At 41.2% G+C, this 14628-nt stretch overlaps 1 protein-coding gene across 1 annotated transcript in view; it reads right to left on the reverse strand.

Moving 5' to 3' along the window:
• Positions 1–14628, reverse strand: part of Pcsk5 (proprotein convertase subtilisin/kexin type 5) — a 416016-nt gene that overhangs the window by 96951 nt on the left and 304437 nt on the right. The window contains exon 21 of the mRNA XM_003472222.4: positions 3061–3163. Coding sequence (XP_003472270.2) covers positions 3061–3163 — 103 coding nt within the window. The remainder of the gene's footprint in view (positions 1–3060; positions 3164–14628) is intronic.

Here is a 14628-nt window from a genome sequence, read left to right on the forward strand (position 1 = left end):
GAAACTTTCTCTTGGGAGTGGTAACCTAATATCCTCAAGGAAAACCATTTACACCCTTCCAGAGATGGGAGAAGAGAAGAGGCATCCTGTTTCCAAGTTTATCTGGAAAGGAGCCAACGTCCTAAAGAGACAGAAGGAAAACAAGCACACCTAACCAAAGGCGGTGAGTGATGTCATACCCCCTGCACACACTCCAGCCCTCTCAAGAAAAATGACCAAGAAATTTGAAGAAAAGTCCCTTTCAAGTAGCTATGGTTTTGTACAGGCAACAAAACATTCTCCCGGTGGAGAAAAATGGATACTTCGCTCATGGAAGTAGAAAATAGAGTTGATAAAAGCGTTTTTTAAAATGTCAAAGTATCTTTGGGACCACCACCATCCAGCTCCTGGATTCCTGGACCCTGGCGAGCTGTCTCTATGGAAGAGCTTCTCTTCCTGTTCATGCTTGCTCTTGACCTTCTCAGAGGTGGGAATGCACCCCAGGTCCAGCAGCGCTCAAAGCAAAATGGTAGAACATAGTGGTAAACGGCTGGGCAGGCATGAGCCCCATGTGGGCTCTGAACATTCCGAAGCCCCTGAACTTCCCTCCACCTAAGGTGTGTGTGTGTGTGTGTGTGTGTGTGTTTGTGTGTGTGGTGAACTATCATGGAATAAATAGCAAGTCAGAGAGCTGCTTTTCTGTCCCAATTACTCTCATGACCTAATTAATCAGAACAACACTTAATGTAACTTCTTGGTGCCTATTCTAACAGAATAAAGCCTGGTAAAAACTCTTATTTTCTCTGCATTCACTGAAGCACATCAAATAAAATGTTGAATCCTGAGTAAGAACAGAGGTAACTTTTAAATGCTTTTAATTAGTTTATCGACCTCATGTCTCCTTCAGGACAGGGCTGGACAATAAGCTCGGGCAAGAAGCACCGCAGCATTTCAGAGCTTTGGATGTTAAATTCATTAGCTTCCTCCAAGTTTTCAATTGTCTTTGAGGGGCTAGGTCCAAAGTTTTGTAGAAATCTCAGGGACAACTACAGGATGCAGGGATTATTCTCCAAAAGTTGATTTCTTGTAAAACAACTTCAGGGTTAAATTGTCTTATTTTTAAAAATGTATTATGGACAAATATAAACATATACAATTGTAAACATATATGGTCATATAGTAAATATACATAAAAGACTTCCCAGTGCCCCAACCCACCCACTCACCACTCGGGTTAACAGTATTAACCCCTGGCTAATCTTATTTCATCTACCTTCCCAACAGTTTGCTTCCATCCCATGTAATTTTGCAGCAGACCTGCAAGATAAATGTTAATACTCCTCTCCCAGATGACAGTCCTTTGAAGATTATCTCCCCGGGATCTGTGCTATCCAAAGGCTTAAGAACAGGAAGAAACCGAGTGAGACCAACCATCCTGATTAGTTTGTTTGTCTCCCCTTCCCCCAGCCCAGATTCATTTTCTGCTGTCATCTGTCCTGCTGTTCGATGTGTCCTAAAGGTGAACTCAGTGCGTATTACATCTTGAGACTACTTATCCTCAGCTGCGAGCTGTATTTCCCACTGGCCTCCAGTTAGTTTCAGACAAGAGGAAACATCTGTTGGGGATTTGAATGCAGGGAGAAAGCAATCGGGGGCATTTATCAGCCCCCTGCGAGCTGCTCTCTACTGCGAGTGTGGGGCAGGGTCTCTGCCTTCTATAACGCCCCCACCACCACCACCACTAGGTGTCAGCTCTTCTGTGGAACCATTTCTTGCTTCAGGGATAGGATGTTAAAGATTCTCCACTGTCTCTATTCTTATTTTCCATACTTGCACATATATTTTCATTACAAAAGCGATACATGCTCATGATAAAGAAGATATAAATTCAAGAATTACACAGGACCTCTCCCCAGGACTAACCCCAAGCATACTTCTCAATTGAATGTGGGTGATTCTTTCTTTATTAGTATATGCTTGTAGTGTAAGCAGCTCAGAGTCTTTTTAGGGCTTAGGTACATGTGTTTAACACCTTCATAATCTTACTGCCCTTCTTCTTTCCAATCCTGCTCTGGATTCCCCTTCCCCATTTTCACTACTATTAAGTTTTTTAGTTCATGTTTGAGACATATGACTGATGACTGGAGGTAGCTGGTACATGTGTAGGATTATACACTTTATCCAATTCAATAAGACACATGCATATGGGGGAATAAAAGGACAAACATACCATAGTCCCTGCCACAAGGTTAGGCTCAAGGAAGAAGTGGGGTGAAACAATTGCCGTGCACAGCAGAGGGGTTGTCCCATTCTAGCAACGCAAAACCCTCATCACCGCAGCAGCCTCAAGTCACTGACTTGGGGACAAATCTGCTTCTTCCGCCTTCAGCTGAGCAGTGACAGGGCCATTCGTTCAACCTCCGAGCAGCCAATAAATATGAAGCGCTAGCATCAGAGGAGCACTGAGCAGATTCACAGCAGGCCTCCCACGCCCTTCACCAGGAATGCCCAGTGCTCTGGCAAAGCTGCTTATGCCACACACGTGTTCCACTCCCATCTTCACCCAATAGTTGAATATTTACTGAGCGCCCACTGTTTTTGCTAGCACTGTGGTAAGCCCAGGAGATACTTGTGAGCTAACATCTTTGAAGGTACCAGTGCTCTGGGTAAAGCTCATAAGAGGCAAAGGAGCCTAAAGGGGGGAGGTCAGTGGTGCTGGGAGGATGTCAGAGGTGGCTTCAGAAGAAAGTTTACCCTTGAATTGACTCTAGAAATGTGTAAACATTTGCCCAGCAGATGAAAGTGGTGGTTGAGACATGAGCGTGCAGAATGGAATGAAAGCACCCTCTTTATGGGTGAGAAAGGCCTCCCAGTGTCCAGGAAACTGTTCCTCACAGAGGGTGGTAAGTGTCACGGGGAGAGGATGCTGTAGAGGTGGGCTGCGATGGACTAAGGAGTGCCTCTGTCCTGGAAGATGGTTCTGTTCCCAGGGCCCACATGACGTACTGAGGTGATCAGCACCTCCTCTCCCCACCCGTAGCCCCTGACTCCCACCCCTAGGAGACACAGAGAGGCCCTCACCTTGTGCGGAAGCAGCTGGTGCACTCTTCCTGGCTCGGCCCCCGGCACTTGGCACACGAAGCATCACAGGCCTGGCAGCGGCCATGCTCATCAGTGTATTCTCCTGGGGAAGAGAATCTGGCTGTTTACTTCATTTCTACATGGCGAGGCTGTCTGAGCTGTTGGTCTGAGAGCAGCCACATCTCTCTATGGCTGCCTACAGCCACGGAGAGAACACACAGAGAGAAAGCAGGCCTGAATGCCTCAGTGACCAGTACTAAATCCTGACATCGTGATAACTGCTCCTACCCAGGGGCCTCAAAAGATAGGCCCTTATAAAGTTATGAGGCAATGACATGATTTTGGACCTAGTCAAAATGTGCTACAGATTATATAAGTAGAAGAGGCCAGAGGGGGCCCTTGCTTGACCCCTTTATTTGTTTCTTACCGACTTTCTCCTTAAAAGCTGAGGTTGTAGGCTTACAGGGCCACTGTGGTCATGATTCAAGACAAGCAGTGAGCGAGACTCACCCAGAGCTTGTCTAAACATGCCGGGGTGGAAAGGGACCATGGTCACTGGACAAGAATGGGAGTTGAGTCGTGGCTGACATTTGGCAGATATGAGCTACATCTTACCCTGCAAGAGTAACAGGGAAGAAATAGCCAACTAATTTTTCCTTAACTGGGAAGTTTATCTTTCCCAAGGAAAGACACATATGAGGTCTTGCCACAGAAGTAAATCTAGTCTCACAGATGTCTTCTGAATATTTAGAAAACTACATCCATGGCAAAGGTGGAAGAGACAGGTCGACTTCACGGAAGGTGCTGATCCAAAAGTAAGCTTCCACTCAGCCAGTTCCACCCTTCTGTCCACACCGTATTCATCCCCCTTGCCTTTGTCTGAAAGGAAATCAACAAGCTTCTTCAGCCAAATCCAGGGAGCCAGTTTTCTTGGTTTGGAAACAGACCGTGCTCAGAAAACATAGTTTTAGATTTTAGCAATTATAACCTTCCCTCAGCCCCGCACTCTCCCCAATGATGACAGCCCTGTAAACATCTGAACACTGTCACTCTGAGATCCAGCTGGTGTGATGAGGTAGGATGACCCACCCATGGTTTACTCCAGCTGTCTTGCTGATACTCTCTGAGTTACTGCCTGATTTGTTGTGGTTGCATTGAGAAAACCCTGGAAACGGAAACTGGATTGGTGAGGAATCAAGGAAAATCCACCCCCTTGTTTTTGTCTCACGTCTTTGCTGAACTGGTATACAGTTTGGAAAGGCGAACTTTACACACATGAATGTTCCACTTGCTAGAACTAAACGACAAAGACAAATGAAGAGACTGGTAGAGCTCGCCCATACACAGCAGGAAAGCCTTTCATGTAGTTTGTAAAGTTATCCTATGAGTTTTGCTAACCAAAGGGAAAAGAGCAAGCAAACATCTAACAGCCACACACCCTGCACACTTTGGACTCCGTCTCTAAGGCTTCTAATTATTGCCGTAGTACCATGTGGACCTGGAATCTGATATGTAACTTTTAGAATGGGGTTGTGATTCTCAGCTTAGTAGTGGAGACCTAGGTTCCAGAGAGTAGACATCCCTCAGGGGTAAGGAATGCAGGATGGTTGTCACTGCCCAAATGGCAAACACAGCCCATTTGTCACACCATGCCGTGTACTAGTGTTGCTTCCTCTTCCTCTGAAGGGGAAGTCTTTCATTAACTCACACAAAGATGATGGATGGACCTGTAACCTTGGTAATCAGCTGTTGCAAGGCAGGAAAAAACAGTGAATTCTGACTAGTAGGATTGGTGATTTCAGGTTTACACTGTCATGATACAAAAACCATATGTGTGCAGTCTTCTTTGTGTTGTTGTTGTTGTTCAGCCTCATCTACTCAACTTAAAAGTTATCGCCGTTGCTGTTATTTTTTCCATTGTTGTTACAGGAGACAGAACCAACTGAGTATATGATTACAATCTAGGCACCAGAAAATTAAGAAAAGAGATTCTGGGGCAGACCAAGTGGGAAGAAGTAGATCTTGCCTACAAGGGCCAGCACAAAATATTTGTGTTTATAGAGTTGGGTACATTTATGTCTTTCAAAATGTATGTGCTAGGTAGAATCAGAATAGGAAACGGTCACAGAGACTTGAAAACCCAAAGAAAGTATATGCTGGAGAAAAACGTCTCACAGTATAGCTCATTCATTCATTCTGCAGACGCTTTTCAAACATCTACATATATACCACACACTAGGTGAGGTTTTGAGACACATGAATTAGGTTTTCAAAGTTGGTGGGAAGAATGCTTCTACCAAAGTATTTATAACCCATGTGCTAGCCAGCAGCCTTCTACTTTCTTAATCTAAAGATGAACACAGGGGAGCAAGACCAAGCACCTAACTCTGTTAGATCTTTACAGTCAAAGGCATTTCTGTGCCTTGGTGCCAGAGTTTGCAGGTATTGACACAGTGATTTGGTTCTTTTAATTCCTTGTATTCACCCTCTTTGATCCTCATCGTGTGCTTTCAAACTAAAAGCACATTGCTCTGCCGAGCCAACAGCTGCATAGGTGGTCCTGAGAATGGTCCAAAGTCTTTTTTCTAAGCACCGATGATGTGTTGCTAGGTCAGGTAAAGGTTATTAGGATATTACTGTGGAAATTTAAAATTCTCTCTCTTTTGCCTTCTCATTGGTGGCATTAATATCTTGGCTGTGTACTTTGTCTGTCTACCTAAATATAACAGTCTCTATTAGATTTGCAAGGGGTCTCCTTTGACGTAATGACCACTAAGCATTGCCTGTCTCCAAGATCTCTAACACAACATCATTATAGCCCCACCATGAGTCTATATCACTGCAGGGACCCCCTGTAACTGTTGGGCCACCCTTTCATTTGCTGGCTATCTCTTCATTGAATTCCTCACTGCGGCTACCTCAAACCATCCTCAAACTCAAGTTCTATCCATTCTTGCCCTGAAGGAGACATTCTTGCTAATTTTCTGCTAAGATATCTGAATTTCCCTGACTTCCTGTTTCTCAGTGTCAAAATTCTTCTCTGTATTCTTCTTAAGGTCTCACTTATCTCCATAGCGTCTGAGGAGGGCTTCTCTCTTCTCCTGTCCACTCCTTGGTGCTTATCTTCTTTCTTCAGGTTATTTCTTGGTCAATCCCTCTGTCTTCAATCTCTTCTCCACATCTCCCATTGTTGTTAGACTTACAAAATATCTCCTCTAATCTCAAACATTTCAAAGCCCTTGCCCTCCCTGATAAGTGGCTCCTAAAACTTGTTTCTTTCTCCTGCTACTTGGAAACAAAATGGAGAAAACATCATGACCTCGAAGCTTATGTAAGAGAGTCAGCGAAGGACAGCTACGTGGTTCTTCGGTCCACGTGATTCTTCAGAGTAAGCTCTGGAGTACAACAAATGAGACGACAGGGATCTGCCCCAGTTCTCATATTTATGTAGACGTCCAATTAGTTACATAAACAACGGCCTCCAGCCCTTACAGGCACAACTTTCCAGTGCACATTTGGAACTGAAGAAGTCAGATTCCAAAGACATTGGAGATACTTTTTTTGTTCTTTTGAGTTGTCGGAGGAGCAAATTCTTGTCATCTGTCTTCATTGCACAATGAAGTTGAATGTTTATGACAGGCGTGATATACAAAATTCTTAGAAAAAGTCACTTTTAGGAGAGACGTCAGGCGTCAGTATTTTGTTTTTTCCGTAATCCAGACATTTTTGTTTGATATTATCATGGTCAAATCATCTTTTCATTCCATCAAAAATTGTTCATCACTTTTAGTTCCTTTCTTGTCCTATCCCTAAGAATTCAAAGACCACTAAGGAAGTAGGATCATATGGGGAGTGAAGAACCACGTCTTGAAATTTGAAGACATGGATTAAAAATGAATATTTGTAAATTTGAGAAGGTACAAGTAAGTGATTTCCTTTGCTGGCCCCACTTGGATAATGCTGCAGAATGTCATCAACAAGTCTGAGTTTATATACAAACCCTACGAAGTCATGTGGCAGAAGGAAATATGGTGTCACCCATATACGTGGCACCAAATGTAATGGGGACATAATTGTTAGGTTTTTATGGTCTGAAGAGCTTCATTCTAGGTAGCTATACTGTGATGGAGAAAGGTTCTGATGTCATATATGGAAATGTCACATTGAAACCCACAAATTTACACAACGACTGTGAGTTAATAATAATAATGATAAAAAGAAATGCTATGCTGTCTTTGTTTCATAAAGTATTTCATCATTGATCAGAACTATATCTATTATAGAATTTATACAAATAAATATATACCTTAAATTAATAAACACATAAGTAGTTGTGACATGAGAGTAATGCATCTTATTATTTCTTTTTTTATTTTTAAGGAGAATAAAACCAAAAACACAATAAAGCTAGTCAGAGCAGAACAATGAAAGTAATATAGGACTTCAAAACAAGATAATAGAAAATCAACAATGGCTACCATTATGTCTCTTGTTTTCTTCAAAACAGCTGTCTATACTATTGGACATAATAAAATCAACCAACCAAACAAACAAAACAAAATAAAACCAATCAAAATAAAAGAATGAAAGTGTTAGAGGACTTCAAAACCAGACAATAGGAAATCAACAATGGCTGCCATAACATAACCTGATATCTTCAAAATAGCTGTCCATTCCATCAGACACAGTGAAATCAAACAGAACGAGATAGACTAAAACCAAACTTGACAATACTTTGTAAACAATGCAGCAATTCAAAACAAGGTAATAAGAAATTAACAATGATTGTTACCTTCCCTTTTTAAATGCTTCCTCCCTATCATTTTCATAATACTTATTGTACATTTTGGATTCCACTAACTCCTTCCTTTTTTTACACTAGGAGATAACACAGTGTTCACCTATATGAGTCCGTCCCAGTGATTTAGCCCATGAGCATGATCTCAAGTTGTATCCACTTACCTACAAGAGCCTCGGGATTATCTTTCTTTATAACTGAGTAGAAAACACTATATCTTTGTTATTTATTCTGTGGTTGATGGGCAAGCTACCCCTGCTTTTTTCTGATTTCCTGTCGCATAGAACATTTAACTTTTCTTTAACTTTTGGTCTATGAATTTCCTTTTAATATGTTTAAATCTGTTTTCTATATATTGATGAATCTTGTTTCTTGATCCATGCTCCCTGTATTTCTCTTTATTGGTGAATGGAGGCCATCTACATTAGTGGTTGTAGCCGGCATGCATTGGCTCATCTCTGTCTAGCCTCCTGCTGTTGACCCACCACTTCTCCCCTTTGTTCAGTTGCCCTGTTTCGTGATCCTTCTCTGCTGCCATTTCTTAACTGTGGTTATCTTTATCTCTCTCTAGAATATCCTTTAGCACTCTCTGTAGGGTTGGTTTGGTAGTCATGAATTGCTTCAGTTGTTCTTTACCATGGAAGTATCTTATTTTTTCATTAATTTTGAAAGACAGTTTTTCAGGGTACATCAATCTGGGTTGGAAGTGTTTTTTTATTTCAGGATTTGAAACACTTCAAGCTCTGCTTAACTTGATGGTTTGTGTTGAGAAGTCTGCTGTGATTCTGATTGGTTTTCTTTTATAGATGATCTGTTCCTTTTATCTAACAAGCTTTAATATTCTTCTATTCTTTTGCTGAATTTCTGGCATCTTGATAATTATATATCTGGGTGTAGGTTTACTTTGATTATGGCTAGTTGGGGTTCTATATCCCTTGCTTATCTGTATGCTGGGTCCTTTTCCTATGTTTGGGAAGTTTTCTGCTATTATTTCTCTAAATAGTCTTTCTGTGTCATTTGTGTTGGCCTCTGCTTTTTCACTGGCACCTCTCACTCTTAAATTATTTTTCTTTGCATTGTCTTGCAACCATTGAATTGTTATTTCCTGGTTCCTTATTATTTTTAAGAGATCTTTTCTTTCATGATCACTACCTGTAATCTTGTTTTAAAGGTCTGGGAGTCTATCTTCAGTTTTTTTAAGTGGTTTTGCCAGTTTTCAGTGGAATTTTTAATTTCCTGAATATCTCTTTGAATCTTTTTCATGCATTGTAATTCCTTCCTACATTGTTCATCCAAAGTTTCCATAATTTTCTTACACTCCTCTTTTTTTTTAAATTTATGTCTTCTTTAGATATGCTGAGCAATTCTTTCATCATGCTTGTGATTTCTTCTTTTACCTGAGACATTATTTCTAATCTGACTTTTACAGTCTCATGAAGTTGTTTCTTTACTTCAGTTGCTATCTTCTCAGAGATTTCAGGTATGTGTGCCTTCCATTTTCTTCCATGTCTGTATCTCCCAGTCTTGTTCTGTGGGGATTGAAGGTCTGAGCTTGCCTTTTGCTCCTCATCTTGACATTTTCCTTGGTTTCTCCCAAAAAAGCTGGTTGTGGAGTACCAGGAACTTCCCACACTGGCTGCCCCTCTGCAGTGTAGGGGAATGGGTAAGGCACCTAAGTTTCTCCCCAGGCTCCTTTGGAGCCAGTGTCACAGGCTTCTCCAGACCTGTGCAGCTATTCTGAGGCTTCCCTGATGGCCATAGGTGCATGGTGGTAGAGCTGCTTTTTCTCTTGGCCTGAGTGGTTACACCAGGACTCCTCCAATGGTGGCAGGTGAACAAGGGCATGCTTGTCTGATTCTCTCAGCCTATGCTGGCTGCTCACAGGAAGCAAGCATCTCTGATGGCAGCCTGTGGGTGTATGGGATGTATCAGGATGTTTGTGCCTGACTGTTCTGGTTACCCAAGGGAAGTAAGTTTCCTGATGGTAGCATACATGTAGGGGTAGGTCTGGCTGTTTTTCCCTGTCTTGCTGGTACCTGAGGGAAGCAAGCATCTAGATGGTGGTAGGTGAGCAAGGGTGGTTTTGGTTATTTCCTTAATGCCTCTTTTTAGCCAGGAAAACTAGTGAGAATTCAGTCTCGTGGTTTTTGAGCTGGTTATTTAACTGAGCAACTCTGTGCACAGAATTATCTCTAGAACTCTGGGTGAATCTTTCTTATGTACCTGGAAATGCTAGGAATGGTAGGGTGACTTTATTGGACAATTCTACAATCATTCTGTAATTCTATAACAATTCTATAAGTTCTAATTAAAAACTGCAATCTCTTTGCAAGGCTGCCAATATATAATTTCCACTTACTATACCACTATGTGAAGATAATTTTCATGAAAAAATCATACATTTATTACTTTCCATCAGCTACACTAAATGCTCAGCAACACTTTTAACTAATCACATGCTAATGAAATAAGTCAGTTTTTAAAGCCTCATTAAGCATGAAGTTTTATAGCAAGGCCGAACATTTGGGGCTATCAACGGAATAAGACTGCAGCATTTTTGAAGTCTAGACAGTTATTCAGCCTTGAAAGGAGGGAGATTCTGACACATGCTTTGACAGGGATGAACCTTGAAGACATTATGCTAAATGAAATAAGCCATTCAGCAAAGGACAAATATTTTATGAAGTCCTCTAGAGTAGTAGAAGTCATAAGAACAAAGAAGAATGGTGGTTTTCAGGCACTAGGAAAGGAGGAAATAGGGAATTATTGTTTTATGGGTACAGCACTTCAGTTGGGAAAGATGAAAATGTTCTAGAGATGCACAGCAGTGATGGTTGCACAACAGTGTGAATGAGTTTAATACCAATAACCTGTACACCAAAAGTAGTTCAATGACAAATTTTATGCTGTGTGTTTTACCACAATTTTAAAAAGCCTATTCAATGAGTTTGTTCCTTAACAGGAAAATACTTATTAAATAAAACTCAGAATTATCTTCCTTTGGGGATGGGTCCAACAGCATCAGTCTTTCTGAGGTGCCAGGCAGTTGGACGGAGGCTGGCAGACCTTCTGTGATAATGGGAATAGAAGGATGCATGGGAGATATGTGACAGATGAAAATTACTATTTATGTCCTTAAGATCCTTGACAAGCAGAGTGAACACAGACAGCTAGAAGGGGACCTCACATCTGCAGCTTGAAGTGTGTGAGGGCTACCAACCACCTCCCTAAGCCAGTGTACATGGCTTTCTTTGTAGACAAGGTATCCTTCTGTGCCCAATGCTCTTCCCTCCGAGGCACTGGCATGGAACTCTGGGGTCTGTTCAGATACTCTGTCTGCTCCTCTGTACCCCAGGGGTTCACACTGCTGCAAAGAGGACTGATTGTCAATTATGGATTCACACACATACCAATATTTTGTTTCCTTCAGCCTACACATTATTCAAAGAGCAGAGTTAAGGGTTGACTCTTTATTTTCCACTGCTTTTTGGGCCTGGCTCATAGTCAGGAGACTAAAGATAATCTATGTAAAGTGAAATCTTGGCTAACTGACTGAATATACTGGTGGTGTAGCAACTGCACAAGCTCCCATTCATTGATACTTAACATGTTATAGTCACTCTACTACATAACGTTTAACTCAGAATCAGCCCCGTTTCTAAGTGAGAACCTGAGGCTCAAGGAAATTCAACATCTTGCGAAAATATTTTCAACTAAGCAAGCAACAGAGTTGGGTTTTGTGGTTCAGGTGTGCCCAAGCTTGAGCCTGAGCTCACACTCTTTCTATAATATTTCTCTGGTTCAGATTCCATTTGCTTCTCAGCATTCCGAGCAGCTTTGCTATTTGTAAAGACAAACAGCTGGATACATGCTTTACTAAACCACTTGGTGAAATAATGATATAAAAAACTTCACTATGAAAATGAATGAATTTTGAATGGGCATGTTGCACAAATAAGATTTATTCAATAATTGAATATATGATCTATATTTATTTTCTCTGATAAGTAATAAGAAAGGCAATTTATTATTAAAAGGTAATTTCATGTGTCACACAAGCTGAATTTTGCAGGCAGCTTTGCCCAGCCAGTTGGATGACAATCTCCTAAAAGCATTAAAAAATTTCTTTATAATTTAATAAAATAAATTAGGGCTCTGTACAGTGATTTTCCATACTGTTTAAATTCTAAAATGAAATAAGTTGTTGCCCCAGAATACTTACAACCAGAATTATGGTAATATCTTTTGGAGTTCTAATTTATATGAAAGTATATGTTATATTGAAGTTCTTGTATATCTTTCCCAAATTAAAACAATTTAGGATTGCCTCTGTGTCAGAAAAGTCTCTATAAGTCCTAGGACGGAGATGGTGAAATTAAATGACAAGGAGAGTCAAATGGCACATGATTTCACTTATGCATGTAACCTAAAAAGTTCCCCTCATAGAAGAAGAGACCAGACTTTTAATACCACCTCTGGTGTTTGGGAGGACTGGAGATGTGGTCAAAGGTTAGGAAGTCTCAATTTGACCTGAGGAACAACATCAAAAGCTCTATTGTACAGTGTGGTAACTGTAGTTAATGATAATGTGCTACATATGTGGAAATCCCTAAAAGAGTATATTTTAAAGGGTTTTACCACACAGAAACATGATAATTATGTGAGGTAACACATATGCTAATTAGCTCAATTTAGCCACTCTACAATGTATACATATCTCAAAACACCACACTATACACTATAAATATTTGCAATTTTGTTTGTTAATTAAGAAAAAAAAGGCATCAAAGTTTTGGTTCCAAGACCTGGCAGACCCAAAACAAGAAAAGGGCACAGTGTGATTAATATCTGGAATTAGACAAAATTCATTTACAAACCCAGTCACTGAACTGTGACTGAGAAAAATGAAGAAACATTCTTGTAAGAGGAGTATGACAGATAAAATCCCATTTATTGCCTGTTATGGTTGATACATTGCGTCAACTTGAGAAGTTTAGAAGTTTCAGTGATTCAGCAGGGTCAGGGTCCTTACTTTGTAAACATCCTTAGCCTGTGCAAGAGGAGGGTTCAGAGATGGTGTGAGTGCTACCTCCACCGTGGCAGAGGGCAGCCTCCTTACAAAATAAGGAAGGAAAAGAGGCCTGCTTTCCCTCTGTGCCTTGCTTTTGCTGCTTTTTCTGTCTTCTGCTGCTTGAAGTGCTGACCTTGTGCCATGCCACCCCACCTAGGAGCCAGCTGATTATAGAGTGAAACTTCCACAAACTGTGAGCTAAATAAACCTTTCCTTCCTTAATTTTGAGTGTTGGCTATTTTGACTCAGCAATGAGAGAAGAGTAACCAAGACAGAATTTGGTACCAGAAAAGTGGGGTCATTGCTTGTGATTGTGTCTAACCATATGGTTCAAGAGCCTTTGAGAATGGCTTGTGGGAAGAATTTGGAAAAGTTTGGAGATGTCACCTTAAAGAGTAGAGCTGAAGCATTTTAGTTGTTCTGGATAGGAGATTCTGGTCAGAGCGCAGAAGACCATAAGGCTGACATAAATCCTGCCAGTAAAGACCAGGCTCAGGAGATTTCTGCTGGAAAGAAGGACTAGATTGGTTGTTGGGGTCCAGATGATGTATGTTATAGCTTGGCAAAAAGTTTGTCTGCATTTTGCTCATGTCCAGAGTCTTTGCCTGAGATTAGAGGTAGTGGACTAATTAATCTGGCAGAAAAAATTTCAAGGCAGTCTAATGTTGAGGAAGTGGCATGGCTATTGTTGGGGGTTTTTACCCAGATCTATATTGAGAATCAAGAGCAAAGAGCCCAACAGAATAATTTAAAACATTGTGTGTTTGGACAGAAAGGGAACTCCAGTACAGCTCTGAACTTCAAAGATAGAGTTTAGAAATTTCAACTGCTGAGAAGAAACAGAAGAATAGAAAAGATGGCCTGAAGGCATTACAAAAAGCAGTAAGTCTCACATCTTTGCACCCTCAAAATTGCACAAGTGAAAGACTTCGCTTTGAGGCAAAATTTGCAGTTCACCATGTCTCAGAATGGTGGCAGCATAGAAAATTTGTTTCTCAGAATTTGATCCAGAGTGCCCAGCAATCCAGGCACTCAACCCTTACGGCCAAGAGAAAGAAAGTCTGGATATAGCACTAACTGGCAGCAGACCTCAGTAATATCCATGTGGTGCTGGCTTTAGGTGGATGCAGAATGCAATAGTTCTGAGGTTAAGAAGGCTTCCACTGAGATTTCAGAAGGCCAGGGAGGTCCGGCAGTATGCCCCTGAGAGGGCAGTTTATGAAGCTGTGAGTGTGAAGCCAAAGGTGCAGTGGAGACCTCAGAAGTTTGGAAAAGCCAGGAACGTGAATCATCTAAGGTAGATTGCAACACCTGAGCAGAGCAGACCCAAGGAGAAGCTATGGGAGCCCCTGGAAGTACCATAGGGGTGGAGTCATGCAAGTTTTTAAAGCGTACAGCTTATCACAGAGTGCTTCAGATGTTCCATATTGAACCACAGGACTTAATGTTTACCCTGCTGCATTTTGGATTTGCTTTTGTCCCATTCCTTTGTATCCCTCTTTGTAACTTTTGGAATGAAAAGGTTTATCTTGTACCACTGAATGTTGGGAACGTTTAACTTGGTTTTCATTTGTACAGGGGCTTGCAGCTAGATTTGTCTTACATCTGAGAGGAGGCTTGGGACTTAGACCTTTATGCAGTGCTGAAACTGTTCAGACTTTGGTAATTCTTGCAGATGGACTAAATGCCTTTTGCATAA

The sequence above is a fragment of the Cavia porcellus genome, unplaced genomic scaffold, assembly GCF_034190915.1.
Source record: "Cavia porcellus strain 051 isolate PalLab524CR breed Dunkin Hartley unplaced genomic scaffold, mCavPor4.1 scaffold_1, whole genome shotgun sequence".
Classification (NCBI taxonomy): domain Eukaryota; kingdom Metazoa; phylum Chordata; class Mammalia; order Rodentia; family Caviidae; genus Cavia; species Cavia porcellus.